Source organism: Propithecus coquereli, unplaced genomic scaffold (assembly GCF_000956105.1).
Source record: "Propithecus coquereli isolate 6110/MARCELLA unplaced genomic scaffold, Pcoq_1.0 Scaffold139, whole genome shotgun sequence".
NCBI lineage: Eukaryota > Metazoa > Chordata > Mammalia > Primates > Indriidae > Propithecus > Propithecus coquereli.
This window is the reverse complement of record NW_012138191.1, coordinates 1,848,306-1,864,381: the sequence shown is the minus strand read 5'-3', so window position 1 is coordinate 1,864,381 and position 16,076 is coordinate 1,848,306. Positions and strand designations below refer to the sequence as shown.

At 37.5% G+C, this 16,076-nt stretch overlaps 1 protein-coding gene across 1 annotated transcript in view; it reads right to left on the bottom strand.

Moving 5' to 3' along the window:
• Positions 1–14,453, bottom strand: part of HAO1 (hydroxyacid oxidase (glycolate oxidase) 1) — a 69,113-nt gene extending 54,660 nt beyond the window's left edge. Inside the window, exons 1-2 of the mRNA XM_012639239.1 lie at positions 14,224–14,453; positions 8,349–8,500 (exon numbers count right to left, since the gene is read on the bottom strand). Of these exons, the coding sequence (XP_012494693.1) occupies positions 8,349–8,500; positions 14,224–14,408 (337 nt within the window). The 5' untranslated portion in view covers positions 14,409–14,453. The remainder of the gene's footprint in view (positions 1–8,348; positions 8,501–14,223) is intronic.
• Positions 14,454–16,076: the final 1,623 nt, after the last annotated feature.

Genomic DNA, 16,076 nt, shown 5'->3' with positions numbered 1-16,076 from the left:
TTGCTGGAAAAGCAAGTCCCAAACAAAAAATTGAGCTGAAATTGGTTGGAATAAATGTGAAACAAGATGTGAACTGATGTTTGTTTTTACTACAATGACACCAAGAGGTATTCCCTTGTAAAATATTTTTCTAATGTAATTTGGACAAAGCTTTAGTGAATCCTTTCTCCTTTATTTCTCCCTATTTTTGTTTCTTCTTAGTAAAAATGGACAAAATAATGGATGAAGACAAATAACTTGATCACATTGTAGTGTGAAACAGATCTAGGTTCAAATCTCATCTTCACCATTGACTGGTACTAGGCTTTGGTCAAGTGCTTCTTTCTTCTCCACTGTCAAATGTGAATGAGAATTACCTCACAGGTCTATTGTAAGGATTAATCACAGGGACATAAAGTCCAAGCATTACGCCTGGTACATAAAAGGCACTCCACTTCAGAAACAGTAAAAAAAAAATTTAAAGCAAGCTTTGCCTAGATTAGGTAAAATCGAAAGTAATGGGGATGTTTTCCTAGTAGGTAGACTGAAATGTGTATCTACTTGGTCACCTGGTACAACACATAAATATATAAATCAATAAAGCTTTCAAAAGTACATCGTTTGGGTTTGGAGCAAAGAAATGACAATTTTTCCTACTGAATGGTCTTTCATTCAATGTTAAGGTTGATCACTTAATCTCAGAAAATCCAGAAAATTCAACAGCTAAAGATCTCACCTACACCCTAATTCAGTTCTTTGGGGGTCTGTGTGGCTCTTTGCGTTACTCTGCAATCTGTTCCACCTGCACCTTAATAGGTGGTCAAGGCATAGCTGAGTCCCAAAACTTCACTTTGGAATGTTCTACCCTTTTAGGCGCAAAAAGAAAGTGTTTAGATTTAATGGTTTTATGGCCCATCAAATCCTGGGTGGTAGCCTCTAATTGCATTCAGGGACTGGAATTTCTTTTAAACTTTTTTTTTTCTTTTGACAGTTTAATAAGAATTTGCTAATATGCTGAGCATTCCTGGAACGCATTAGGTAGGTTTTAATTTTTCTCTATATGAGGTCCCAGCACTCCCTCATGTGGTGTTTGTCTACATAGCAGGTCAGAAGCCAAAGGATAGATAAATATTTAATCTCTTTTTCTCTTTATTTTTGATTTCTCATGTTTAAAAAGAGAAAAAAGAAGCTCATGTAAAGCCATGGAAGATGAAGTAAAATTTTATTATAGCCACTGTGCAAAAAACATGAGAGATTTCAATGATAATGTTCTTAAAGCATCAAGTGTCAGAGTAAAGCATTTTATTAATTGGTTCTTTGAGAAGTCAGAGATCCTATACTGGTCTTGCAAGATTGAAATTTAACATGATACCACTTATGTTATATGCTTCTGGCATTTACGTTTATCTTGCTATTTCCTTCATTGTATTAAATATTTGTAGAAATGATTCTGTAGTCTCTCCCTGAAGAATATAAAGGACAAAACTCAAAAACATCAAAACAAAAAAGTAATCTATTAGAGTTTCAAATGGAGATGCCATTATAAGTAGAGGCACTTATACGATTGCTTAAATATTATAGCAATTGACAATTATTAAAATGTTGTTTAATCTACAGCAACAAATCTTTTATTCATAACATGATGCATGACAAACTGTCCTTCATCCAGTGTTTTCCAGTTATTTTTCTTCCACTTTGAAAGAGTTTTAGGCATTTTAATTCTTGTTTGTAACTCAAGACTTTTTAATGCTCCTAAATTTTCTAAACAGCTCATATTTCCTAATAATTTCATTTTCTGTAACTTATTTCATCTTCTCAAAATTAAAAGGGTAAAACTATTAAAACATAGATGTTTGCAGTTAATATTCTAAGACTATAGCATAGGGCTTCCCTTAGGGTTCTTGCTGCAGTAAATGACTTTTGGAAATATCAGTAACTGTCATATGATAGATAGTATCGCCTAAGTGATTAATAATATGAGCAAGTTATTGAACTTCTCCAAGCCTCAGTTTCTACAACCACAAGGCTTAGAGAAAGATCCTCAGGGCTCTGAGCTTATTTTAAGTTGGTAGTAAGGGATAGATGAGATGAAAAAGTCAAATTGCAAACTAGTGCAACCTCTGTGGAAAGCGATATGGAGATACCTCAAAGAGATACAAGTAGAACTACCATTTGATACAGCAATCCCATTACTGGTCATCTATCCAAAAGAATAAAAGTCACTCTATAAAAAAGACACCTGCACTCGAATGTTCATAGCAGCACAATTCACAATTGTAAAGATGTGGAAACAACCCAAGTGCCCATCAATACATGAGTGGATTAATAAAATGTGGTATATGTATACCATGGAGTACTATTCAACTATAAGAAACAATGGTGATATAGCACCTCTTGTATTCTCCTGGACAGAGCTGGAACACATTCTACTAAGTGAAGTATCCCAAGAATGAAAAAATAAGCACCACATGGACTCACCAGCAAATTGGTTTCACTGATCAACACCTAAATGCACATATAAGAATAACATTTATTGGGTGTCAGGCAGGTGGGAGGGGGGAGGAGGGGATGGGTGTATACAAACATAATGTGTGCAATGCGCACCATCTGGGGGATGGACACCCTTGAAGCTTTGACTTGGCGGGGAAGGGGGGTAAGGGTAACATACGTAACCTAAACATCTGTACCCCCATAATATGCTGAAAAAAAAAACAGTCAAATTGCCTGACACCCATTAACTGCTCAATAAATGTTGGTTATCATTGTTTTTCATAAGATTTTGAAGTATCATTTTCTAAGTTTATGCAGCACTTATTAAACACCTATTTGTGTTTTCAGCAAGATCCACAGATAATGACATATCTCCTTCCTCTCCTATATTCCAAGATTGTAGTATGAGAAATTGAAATCCAATGAACAGAAGGGCTGACATGAAGTGTAGTGGAAAGAAGTGGGATTTCAGAAATACAAGAAAGTGCAGCTCAGTACTTAGAATTGTTTGTCTCTCTTTTTGTATTTGACAAAACATTAAATGGGAACAAAACCATTTATTTATATACTAAAAAAATTGTAAAGGTCATCCACTCCTGTTGGGAATTTTCTGGTTTTGTTTTTGGAGTTGCTTTCTCATTGTGGAGGTTTTTTTTTTCTTTGTTTTTAACTTAGCAGAAGAACTCTTTCTTTAAAGATCTCTTCATCTGAAACCCAACACGAGCAGCTGTATGCACAACGTCACACCTAAATTCCCTAATATCCCTAGAAACAACCTCAGCCCCTTTGGGACATGGTAAGCAAATCAATGGTCTTGCTTAAGCAGCTCACTTTGTCAATGAGGAAACATAATCCCAGAGACTGACAATATCCTGCCATAAGAAGTGAAACTAGTTAGTGGTGAATTTCCACATAAATCAGATGTCCCACCTGGACAGCCCAGAGGACATTTGTAGCCCATAAAAGTGTTTGCTTTGGCCCACACATTGTTGCCCCAAACAATGTTTTAGGGAATTTTGATTTGCTAACATTTAAAAATCGGAAGATTGCACATAAAAATCAAGATTTCTGGCTTCTCTTAAAATTTGGGAAGTTTTGGAAGCCTCACATCTTCGCTCCCTCGGGTCAGCAAGAGCTGAGATGTGACCGCCCCCTTTAGATGGAACTCGCTAGCTCAGGCTTGCTGTAGTGTCCACCCTGATCCTGCACGGTTATTTTCATAGCTTCATCCCTCTTTGGACATTCGCATTACGAGCCTGGCCCTCAAAGGCATTTTTGAGATTCCTGCACAAAGCTTAAAACAAAAATATTTTTAGCAAAAAAAAAAAGACAACTTTCATTTCCACTCAGGTGTAAATGGAGTGTCCTTTTCTGAAGATGAGTTTTTATGTGAGAAAGAGATTTGGGGACTTTGGTCTCTGAGGGGCTAATAAAAGTGTGTATGTCCCATTTCTGTAAGCTTTTCTAGCATTTATTGCATGAATCCTCACAAGAAACCCTGGAGATAAGACTTCTTACTCATCTAGGGTTACCAGATTGAGCAAACATACAGAACACTGAGTTACAAATGATTTGTTGTTTATCTGAAATGTAGCTATAACTGGCCCATTGTGTTTCATCTGGCAACCTTATATCCATCACCATTTTGAAATGAAAATAGTGTAGCTTCATTGGTCACTCTGCGACTACACAGCAGTGTAAAAGAGCGGAGTTCTGTCCTCGGGCCCAGTTTGCACAGGGCTTGTGCCCCACAGTGGTGAGAGGAAAGGCAGGAGGGCTCTTGAAGTCAGGCTCTATGAGGAAGTCTGGAGAGTCAACCCGGACTATGTGAGATAAAGGAAGACTATGGTGCCGTGGCAACTTCCAGAACTTTCTGGAGGCCCATTCTGATTACTCAGGCCAGATCATTGTGGACTCAAATGCCGTTCGCTTACTCTCACTGACCATGCTGACGGGGACACTTCTCCAGAGAGATTGCTAACCAACTTCCGTCTTCTGAACTTGGCCCCAACTTCCCTTCCTATCAAGGGGGTAAGTCCCTAGAAACAGGAAAACCTAGGTGCCAGATAATTAGGAGCCTAACAACAACAACAAAAAATCCTCCAGAACAACTTTCCTAGATTTTCCAAGGATCAGACTTGCTTGAGAGGATTTCCATAATCTTTCTGGGAATGATGAAATCAATCAAATATCTTCGTTTTCTGAAAGAAAAATAATGTTCTCATGTTCTTGCTTAAATTTGCCTGTGGCTACCTATACAGTCTTCAGTGAGCTATTACCCTGGTCTGCACACCTCCAGAAGCCAACAGTGACACAAAGATGTGAGAGCAAGTCATTTTATTTGGAAATGATCTCAAGATGAGTGAAAGGAGTAGGGAAGTGAGAGAGGCAGGAGAAGGCAGCCAATAAAGGAACGCATGTCAATGGGCAGGTAAATTCTGTGCGCAACTGGGGCTCAACCCTTCTAGCAAACACTGAGTGACGCTACTGGAAAAGGACTCAGTTACCCTATCAAAGAGAGTTGAGGTATTTATCCACCAACGGCTGCACATCATTGGCTGAGGGACCCACTCCCACTTGCCCACTCTCAACTCACCTATACGTGGGCTCCTGTTGCCAGAGAAACTGTCAGGGAAAAAGCAGCAGGTTCTGGCAGAAAGGTGAAGTAGCAAGGAGATATATCCAGGGCACCAGCAGCATCTGTTCCAGGCATTCCTTCTTTCCTTCCACTAACCCATTATTCCACAACCAAACCCACCAACCAAGGACTACTCTTGGTTACAAGCTAATGGCCGTTGGCTCGCAGGATACATCTAGATATTAAATAGGCAACAACCCATAGGTGGTCACTGGAACACAGACGGAAACCTCAAGAGTGTTGACATCCTTGAGGGAGGTTTCTAGTACGATGCGGAACATAAACTGATGTTGCTGCCATGAGCAGAAGGGACTGAAGATATTAGATGCTTGAGGGCAACGTGTGTGAACTTTCATCGCCATCCCCGGTTCCTCTGTCCCCTCAGTGTCACTACGCCCTCCTTGCTGTGCCGGTTCCACCTTATCTATTGTATATTTCACTTTCCGGGGGCCTGCTTTGCCTGGACCTAAAACTATAAATTAATTACTTCTAGGGGGGTGTCATGGGCTTCTCTTCATGACACTTTAGAGGATTTTCTGGAAATTAAAGACAACACAAAGTGGCTGGGAGCCCAGATGCTAGAGACAGAATGCCTGGATCTCTGGCATTTATGAATCGCGTAACCCTGGGCAAGCTACTCATCTGGCATGTGCTTCAGTGTCTCGTGTGTAAAATGGGCTTAATAATATGACCTATGCCTTTGGGCCACTCCGAGGATTCAATGCTTTCATGCTTGTAATGCACATAGAATGGTTCCTGGAACACAGTCATTGCTTTCTAAGTGTTTGTTAAATAAATCTAAAGGCATGAGACTCTAACAGGCATTTAATATTCCCCCATGTTAGTGCTGGGGAAAACAATGCTGTATAAATGAGTCCTGCCTGGGCTACCGCATCATAATTTCTAAGTAAGCTTCCTTCTCCTCTTTCTGCCCAGCCCAACGCCACCGAGAATAAGCAGCAGTGGTCTCGAAACCATCGGAAGTGAATTGGAGAGTTAAGCTTGTCATTGACTAGCTAAGAAAACCTGCTTTCTCTGGAATGCTAGCTATTTACCCACATAATGAGGATCTGTAAATTATAAAATAAACTAATATATGTAGAAATAATTTGCTTGCTGCATGTTGTCTTACCAGGTGAGCTCTGCTTACTGCCTTCTCTGCTTCCTTCCCTCATTTCCATTCAAAGAATAGTTCATAAGTATGAACCAAAAATCAGAAGAATATAAAGCCAGGAGTAATCTCATGGCTCATAAAGAAACCTTTGTAAACTGTGGTCAGCATCTTGGTCTTTAAAACTAAGCATATTTTAGGATCTATTAATAACTATTGTTCGTAACTGCTTTTTAAAAATATTATTGTAAAATCTTTCTATGCCATTACACTCTTTCTATGATATTGTTTTCAAAATTTTATGTTATATTTAATGTACCCTACTTTTTGCAACCTATCTCCAATAATGGGACATTTGGTTGTTTTTTTTTTCCTAATATTTCTCCTATTAAAAATAACAAAAGCATGAAAACCCTTGCAGAAATGTCTATCCTCAAAAATCATGATTATTTCCTTGCACATTTCAGCAAAGAATTTATGGCATCACATGAAATTCACAGTTTTAGAGCTCTGATATAGAGTGCCGAATTATTTTTTAGAAAGATTGTTTCACTTTATACTTTTCCCATCAGTGTTTGAAAATGCACATTTCCCCCAATCTAATCATACTGTATAATCTTAAAATAATAATTTTCTATCCATAAAATAAATCATTATAATTCACATTTCTTTGCTTATTAGTGAAATGGAATATTTTTCTTATGTTTATTGGCCATTTTTATGTACCCATTTGTGAATTTTCTGTTTGTATCTTTTTCTCACTTACATCTTTTTGTCCCTTTTGGGTCATATATTATTTTTTTATTCAAATATAAAGGCTTTTTACATAGAAAGAACATTAACCCTTTGCAGTCTCATATTTTTTCAATTTTTTTCAGTTTGTCATTTGCTTTCAATTTTTATAGAAATGTGAGAACATTGAAGATTTAGTTTTTTTATGTTCATTTGTTTGCTTCTATTTTAATAGTTGTTACCCTATAGCATCATGCCTGTAAAGGCTTTTCTCATCCCAACCTTAAACAGATAGATACCCACTTAATATTTTCCTTTTTCTCTTTCTTTTTTTTTTTTTTTCTTTTTTTCTTCTCCCTGCCTATGTTTCAGGATTACCATAGACAGATAGCTGAAGACCCATAGCTATGTATCTGTGTATGGTCTTGGAATTAAAGAAGCTGCCAGCCTATGACCTACGTCTATCCAGCAAAACCTCATTGTACCATTCCGACATCCCTGACAAAATTTTGTGTTAGACGTTTCAAGAAGGAAGGCAAATTCATAAGATCCTTAATTCTTAAAACTGAAATGCTTTAAAATAGTATTTAGTTCATGCTCTTTTGATCTGCATTTCCTGCCCTGCTTAGCATGAAAAGAATTTATTACTAATTGTAATATGAGTTTCTGAAGCAGAATTTGGGAAGAGTCATTACTACGCATAAACTTTCAAATGCTTATAGTTGCTAGGGAACTGGAAAGTTAATAAATTAGCCCTAATAAGAGATTTCTTTCCATCATATTTGATTTTCTCATCGCTCCCTACTAAGGCAGCTGGACATGCTCTATTGGGAATATAACTCATCCATAAAAAAGAGTCATGATCCAAAACCATGGAAGAAAACCACCAACCAGGTTGTTGCATTTGCTCTTTCACTGTGTGAACACTTTGGCTTAGCAGAAGCAGAAAGGCTTTGAGATACAAGGTGGTCATAAGGTTGAATTCAGTTTCTGTGACCACCTGGCTACCTTGGGTGCATCCATTTCTCAGATCTCCATTTCCTGAGATGCTGATATTAACACTCACAATATAACAGTTACTGAGCCATTACTCTGTGGCATGCACTTTGTATGTGTGAACTCATTCAATCCTCACAATAACCCAATGAGGTAGGTACTATTTGTAATCCCCATTTTACAGCTGAGGAAACCAAGGCACAGAGAGAGTATCTTATCCAGAGTCCCACAGCTAGAAAGTAGAGGAGCAGGAATGCAACAGGCATTTCAACCGTAGAGTTAATGAGGTTAATTTTTCTGAGTGTAAAAATATCCAGGGAAGCATTTGCTTGGTGCATACAGAGAAAGAAGTTGCTAAATATTAGCCCCCTCCAGTCCCTATGGTGAGGACCCTCTTCCTACCTCGCACAGTTGCAAGTTCCCCATCCTCATGAGCCATGCACTGCATGGCGGTAGCCCCTGCACATATGGGCATGCTGACCTTCTGTCCTAGAATGGAAGTGGACAGGTCTATTTCAGCAACATTCCGGAGCATCCGTGGATACAGCTTCCATCTAGAATTTAAAAAAAAAAAAATTTTAGAATTTCAAAAACATAATCAAAGCTTTGACATTATGTTTTAGTGAAAAAGAAAAAAAAATTGTTATTTTTTCCCATCAAGCAAATTATTTTATAAAGCTAAAGAAAAAGAGGCAATTTTAATGTTTGCTGGGATAGAAAGTTAACAATAAGATGATAATGAAATTCCCAAGTGATTTATTTTATTAAAGTACAATTAACATACAGTAGAATTCACCCATTTTAGTGTACAGTTTTGTAAATTTTGACAAAGGCATAAGATGATTTAACTGCCACAACAATCAAGAAAGATCTAGAAAGTTTCAACCATACCCAAAAATGTCTTCATTTGCTTTTGTAGTGAAACTCCCCAGTTCAATCCCCTGACAACTACAGATACATTTTTTTTTTGTCCTGATAACTTTGCTTTGCAAGAATATTATAGAAACAGAAACATGCAGTGTGCAACCTTTTGAGTCTGTCTTCTTTCATTTAGCCTAATTCATTGCATATTGTTGCGTGTATCAGTAGTTTGTTTCCTTTGGTTGATGAATTGTTTCCGTTGCACATGGGTACCACCATTGGGTCATCCATACCCAGGCTAAAGGACATTTGGAATATTTCCAGTTTGGAGTGATTATAAATAAAGCTACTACAAGCATTCACTTACAGGTTTTGTGTCAACATAGTTTTCATGTCACTTCCCACAAGCCATTTTGAAGATGGTACACAAACGCATAGAGGTTGAAGAAGAGAGGCTATGTCTACTTTGTCTTCTTTTTGTATAATAGGCAGTAACTTCAGGCAATTACTTTGAAAATTACAATTTGGTTTCTTCAAAATCCTTGCGCTCCATGCTGTATTCATTGAAGTATGATAATAAATGAAGATTTTTTTAGTTTAATTGAACATTTTCCTCAAAAATGTTATTTGACAGGAACTGAAATTTTTAAAGAGTTTTTGACTCCTAAAAATTATTCTAAATGACTTTTTCTGTGACTCTTCTATGTTGGAATGAAATGTACCAATAAACCAACAACCAAAAATTCAGTAGTAAAATTTACAGGAGAACTAATTCTCTTTCCTCCCAGGAAAATTTATATCTCCTATTTGTTGGGGTTTATTATTCTCCTCATTAGTGCTGTTTAAAACTGAAGAAAATACAGCCCTATTTCTAATTTGCATTAGTATAATAAATGTCTTGTATAGACACACATAACATCCCTAACCAGCACTCACCTTTCACTATCTAGATTTAACTCTGTTTCCAGAGAGATCAAGATTTTTTAGTAAATATAGTGATGTATGATTTAGTAATGGAGTAACCCCAAAAAAGTCCTTAATTGAAGCAATACTTCCTGGAGTGGAAGAAGAAATTCTGCCTTCATGTTGCTTTGTGGAGTAGCTTGGGGTCTGTAATCTAACCCTTCCTCACATAATAAAGTAAAAACATCAAGTCCCTGAAAAGCATAATAAAGAAGTTTTACTGTGTGATTTCTATGCTATTCCTTTGAACATCATAATTGTCATTATTTTATGTCACACCACATGCTCTGTTGCTGGAAGTCTTTTCTTCTCAATTGACCCTCACAGCATGATTCTTTGATCTCCATTTTGAAGGGAGAGAAGCAGAAGCCTTGAAGAGAGTTTTTATTACCAATCATCTCTAAGTGTGTTATTAGAACGAGAGAAAACGATTTTAATAGCAGCCATCGGCATGCCAGCCTTGGAAGGCATTAATATTTACTTAGAGCTGGAGAAACAACGAAAGCTTTTATGAAGAGAACATACAAAGCTACAGGGCCCCAGCTGTGTGTGTGTGTGTGTGTGTGTGTGTGTGTGTGTGTGTGTGTGTGTGTGTGTGAGTGTGTGTCTGTGTGTGCAACAACAGAGACATTTTTAAATGTTAAACTCCCATTTATAAGACAAGGCTCCATCCTTCTATCCCCAGATAGTAGTTTGACGTTTGTCCACGTGGTGGCGCAGTCACTTTACTATTAATTGCGTGCTCTTCCTTCCCCGTAAAACACTATTTTATGCTCTGAGGATATTACAGAGACTTATCAACTAATGCACAAAATGAAATTCCTAGGCAAAATTAGATAAAACTCAATGGCATTAGAAAACATGTTCTCTAAAGAGTCCTCTATGTTTTGATATTGTTCAAATAGCAATTACAATAACTGTATCAGATAGTTCAATAGCAGCTTTTTACTCCAAATTTAAATAACTTTCCCACAATCATACATAAATTAGTAGCTCGCTTTAACTTTGGACTGTGCTCTAATGGAGCCTCCACTTTGGAAAAAGGATATGAAGATTGGCAAACAGTTGAACCAATTAAATAATACATCTCAAATTTAACTTATCAAAAAATCAGGTGATATGTACACTCCCTATGAGGTAGCTACTCTGTTGAAGGAAGACTCTCACGCATCGGCCAGCTTTAAAACTTCGTGCTGTTTTCTAACCACACTAACTGAACACAGTGAATTAAAGTTCTATAAATTTTTTTACTGTCCAGAAGTTACTCAGTACACATGTAGGATGGGAATACTCACTCAAGTACCATGTAATTCACATAATGCATGAGACACTTTGTAGTTCACAACTTGGAAGTCATCAGGCCTTCCATATCTCACAAAGTTTCTAGAATTTCTAGGGCTGCAGAGGTGGTCAGTCTGCTTTGCCTCACCTCTTCACTCCAATTTGCTCCAAATTGCATTCCAACATTCTCTACATTAAATTTTTAATCTAAATATTTAAAACATACAAACTAAAAAGAACCTTATTCACCTGTTATGGATAATAGCTGAATGATTTTGTGACATTTATGCCTATGAGAAGAATACCGAAAATATCACTAAAAGTTGATATTGCTTCTCAAGTATTAAAGTGAAAGAACAATATCACCTTTACCCACTGGTTATTTAAAAGAGAACAACACAATTTTCAGTGTCAATGGGTGATGTGGCAGAAAAGAGATGAGCTTCCTTTTCTGAAATCATGGGGCTTCTAAATACCTAAATTGAAGAATATTTTTCGGTAATAATTTCAGAGAAAAAAAGCCACAAAACATGTAGAGACCATAGTTGAGAAGGCTACTTTGAGTTAATGTGTAGGAGAAACAAAATACTGTTCCTTTTTAAATTATCCTCGATCAGTTCAGGCCATCCAAAATGTAGTAAGTGATATTTGCCCTATTTTGTCATATTTGCAATGAGAAATTTTGGTTTCTGGGTGGTTGCATGTATTTGTCTTTTTGTAAATTTTTTTCTTTGCCAAAATAATGTTAGAGTCTCTAGTATTACTCAGAAATGTTTCCAAGTAATTTCTGGGTCACATGACTGGCCCACATCCCCAGAACTCTAAACTGTGGTTGTCAGAGCTGAGCACAGAGAGATAAAAGCTGTCACTGTGAATGACCTTTTGTTGTACTTGTGGGAAGGAGAGGTGTATATATTTCATAAATGTCTTTGAAATACCCTGACCTTGCGCCACAATGGGTTAGCTGAGGTTTGGTTGAATTGTTCCTTTCATTTGGATCAGAATGGGAAATTTCAGGCTGATTTCCTTCCTGCCAGCAACCCAAAGCCAACACAACCCTGGCAGAAAGTCTATTCTTAGTTGCACGTGACCAGCTAGATGATATGGGGTGAGGAATCAAGGGTCAAGTAGCAAGTTACACAGCAAAAGAGGAATTGAGATGTTAGATAGGTAACAGCCCCTAACATTTGTTGCAATAAAATCTCAGGTAGTTGATAATAAAAAAAAAAAAAAAATCAGCTGTCTGCCAAAGAAAGTAGATTAATACATTTTTTTTCTTTTAAAGTTAAACAAAAGGAAATGATCAAAGTTCATGGAAAAGGTAGTATTGCAAACTCATTCTCATTATCTGTGTCCTGCCCCTAAGTTACTCAGCACACACCTGGGATGCGAATACTCACTCCGGTGCCATGTTATTCATGCAGGCATGAGGCACTTTGCCAGTTCACAACTTGAAAGTCATTAAGCCTTCTATATCTCACAAAGTTTCTATTATAGAATTTCTAGGGCTGCAGAGGTGGCCCATCTGCTTTGCTGCAGCCCTTTGCTCCCTCTCTGAGACCTGCACTGGGCCAAGTGTTTTGGGTCCACTTTGCATCAGGTCAATCCAACAGCATTGTGGAGGTCAGTGTACGTCCAGTGGAATGTAAGCTCCTGTGGATAGGAACTTTGTCTGGTTCGTGGCGCTATCCTCGGTGTGTAGTAGAGTCTACCCTGCAAGCCCCCTAATCAGCCTGAGTTAATTAACTAGCAGGGAGTGGAGGGGACACAGGAGTGGGGAGGGCTCTATGTAAATGAAATAGGTAGTCACCTGAGCACTGTGACCTGAGCAATGCGGAGACACCAACCTGTAAATCTGTCAAGGGGCTGAAATTTCCTTCTTTCAAATGACATATTCGAATTAAGGAGACCACTCAAAAGAAAATCACATTACTTGGTGAATACAGTTGAAATTGACCCAAGAAAGGGACATCTCTCAAGAGCAGAAACTTTTAAATGAATCCAAAATATGAAATTGGAAAAGATCATGCAGAATCTGACACCCCTCCTCTTAGCCAACTTTCCCTTCCCATGACTTCCCCAGCATTTGTTGAACTCGTTTGGGTTCCAGGGAACACCTAAGACAAAGTCCAGGCTCCAAGGGGTTGGGAGAGGTCCTACCCTTCACACTGTCCCCATTCTCTGATTTGTGGGTGAATCAGTGCTATCTACAAGGAGCCGCCTTAGTTAGAACGATTTCATTCCTCCTAATTTACATATAGAAGAGTGATTTTGAGTAATTTTATTATAGACTAAAGAAGAAATCAGGAAGCAAAGCCAATCCTCTGTTCCTGCATATTTTCTGCCTTTTCAAAATCTGCCACCATCAATGAGTACCCACGATATCCATTGCCTTCACTAAAAGCTATAATGTTACATGGTTAAGACAGCAAGAGGGTGGTGTAGTGAAGACACTCCTCTCATACTCCAGCAAATAAACCATTTTTATAACTGCTGAAAGAAAAACATCCTTTGAAAGTTATTTTATTTCTTGTTTTTATTACAAACAGAAAACATAAACCATGACACCCACCATCTTGTGCTTTGAAGTATGAAAGTCAAGGGAAAACTAATTTAGGAAGAGAAATGAAGCGCTCTGGAGGAGAGATGAAACAGCAAGGTTGAAAGATTAATGCTACATAGACAAATCGAAATCTAAAGTGAAAGTTTAGACAACGGTAATCAAAATGAATGATAACACGGAAAGCCAGCAGGATGGGAACATTTGAAGCAACAATCCAATCTGGTTCAACGAGATAAGATAGTTATCTTGCATTTAATGCTGTTTCCTACAACATGAACATAAACACTCACTGCTGTTCTCAGAGAAAAAGAAAATGGAGTTATCAGAATTTATCACTAGTTTTCTATATGTAGTTAAATTAATTATCATCATACTTCCAAGTGAGGTAACATAGGGTCGGCTTTTACAGTCAGTTGTTTAAGATTCTCAGGTTGGAATATTTTTAAACAACTTAAAAGCCAAGATTTATCATAGCCCCAAGAATTTTTCTTCTCTCTACCAAGCACAAAGATAGACAAATAATTCTTCACCAACATAAAACTAGATTTTATTTTGGTATAATGTCTTTGTGCAATTTTAAGCATAACTTTAAAAAATAGATTTTCTTACCTGGAAAATGCTGCCATGTTATCAGCCAAGGTTTCCTGATCATTTGCCCCGGACCTATAATAGTCATATATAGACTTTTGAAGTGTGGATTTAGCATGTTGTTCATAATCATTGATACAAAGTAGCCGGGGGAGCATTTTCAGTTTGTTGCAACCCCAGATGTTGTTTTGGTTATTTTTCTTCATGTATTGCCTTCTACACCCTGACTGTTCCGTTATTTGTCAATTATTAATAGACTTTTGCCAAAGTTCAGGTTTAGTTCTTTGTTGATTATGTCAAGTAAGCAAGCATTATATGCCTAGACGTTTACATTTCATTTGCAGGCTGTCTGCCAAAGAACACTTAAGTCACAAGAAGTTAGGGTTGGGGAGACAGTAGGTGGGGATTAGATGTCTGTCACATTTAAAAAGCAGAGGAATAAGTCAAAAATTAAGAATTTAGAGAAGTACTTGCATGAAACCACTTTTGGCTCAGTTCTGCCTACGGCTGCTTCTGTCTTATCCTCTTCCCTACCGAGCCTTTGCTCTGTGCTTGGTACCCAGAATGGGCTGCCCACTCATTTTCCTTACATGTTTGGATCCTGCACATATCATGTGAAAAAAAGCATATGAATTGAATGGGGCATCCAGTAAACACAGGGTTCTGTATGATACGAAATTTAGCTGATTATAAACATTTGGCTTTAACACGGAATATTAAGGCCAAATTTACCACTAAGTCTTTTTTAAAAATAAATTTTATGTGTGTATTTAAGGTTTACAACATGAAGTTATGGCATACATATAGATAGTAAAATGGTTACAATAGTGAAGCAAATTAACACATCTGTCATCTCACATAGCTATCTTTTGTGTGACAAGAGCAGGTAAAATCTACTAAAATGATACGATTGTATTAACTTTAGTCCTTACGTTGTATATTGGATCTGTAGACTTGTCCATACGTATTTACTTTTTGCATCCTTTGACCTACATCTCCCCATTTCCTCTTCCCCACCCCACCCCTTCCCACTGGTGGTAATCCTGTTTTATTCTGTCTCTGTATACTTGAGCTCTTCTTTAAAAAAAATATTCCACCTATAAATGAGAGCCTGCAATATTTTGTTTTACTGTGTCTGGCTTATTTCACTTAGCACAATGTTCTTCATGTTCTCTTGCAAATGGCAGGATCCCCTTCTTTTTTAAGTTTGGAAAATATTCCATTGCATATATTTTATACTTTCTTTATCCATTTGTCTGTCCATAGGCATTTAGGTTTACTGCTAATTCTTATAGTCTTACCTTGTCCTGGAGAGGACATAGGGAGGTGCCATTCCAAAAGACCTTGTGGTCTTCATCTAAAATTTCACTAAATCATGGAACACCTGAGGAAGATTTCTAGTAATAAGATGTGATTGAGATTTCAATGGCTTTTAGGCTTTTACTGCAGCCAGATTTGGGTTTCAATTGGTTCAATTTATTTTCTACACCCTCAAGAGAAATGCCTTCCTGAAATAATGTGTATTTATACAGCCAGATCTTTTTGACAACTGCTTTATCTAATGCTTTACAAATCTTCATAGAATACAAAGGATAGGGTGCAAGATCATAATATAAGGGTCCTCGAAGTTTATTTTGGAGAAGGAAAATAGTCTAAGGAAAATAGTCTAATAATCTGTGACTTGGTTTAGACCTCTGGCTACAGAGTCTACACAGAGCCCAATCAACTATCCTGTAAAATTCCGATGCCGTGGGTCACAAAAAGGAGTAAGAGAGAGGATATCAATCAAATCCATTTCCACTACTGACAAAGCAACTAGAAACCAAAGATGTTAGTTCCATAGTGGTCCATTGGGAAAATTGGGAATGAAACGA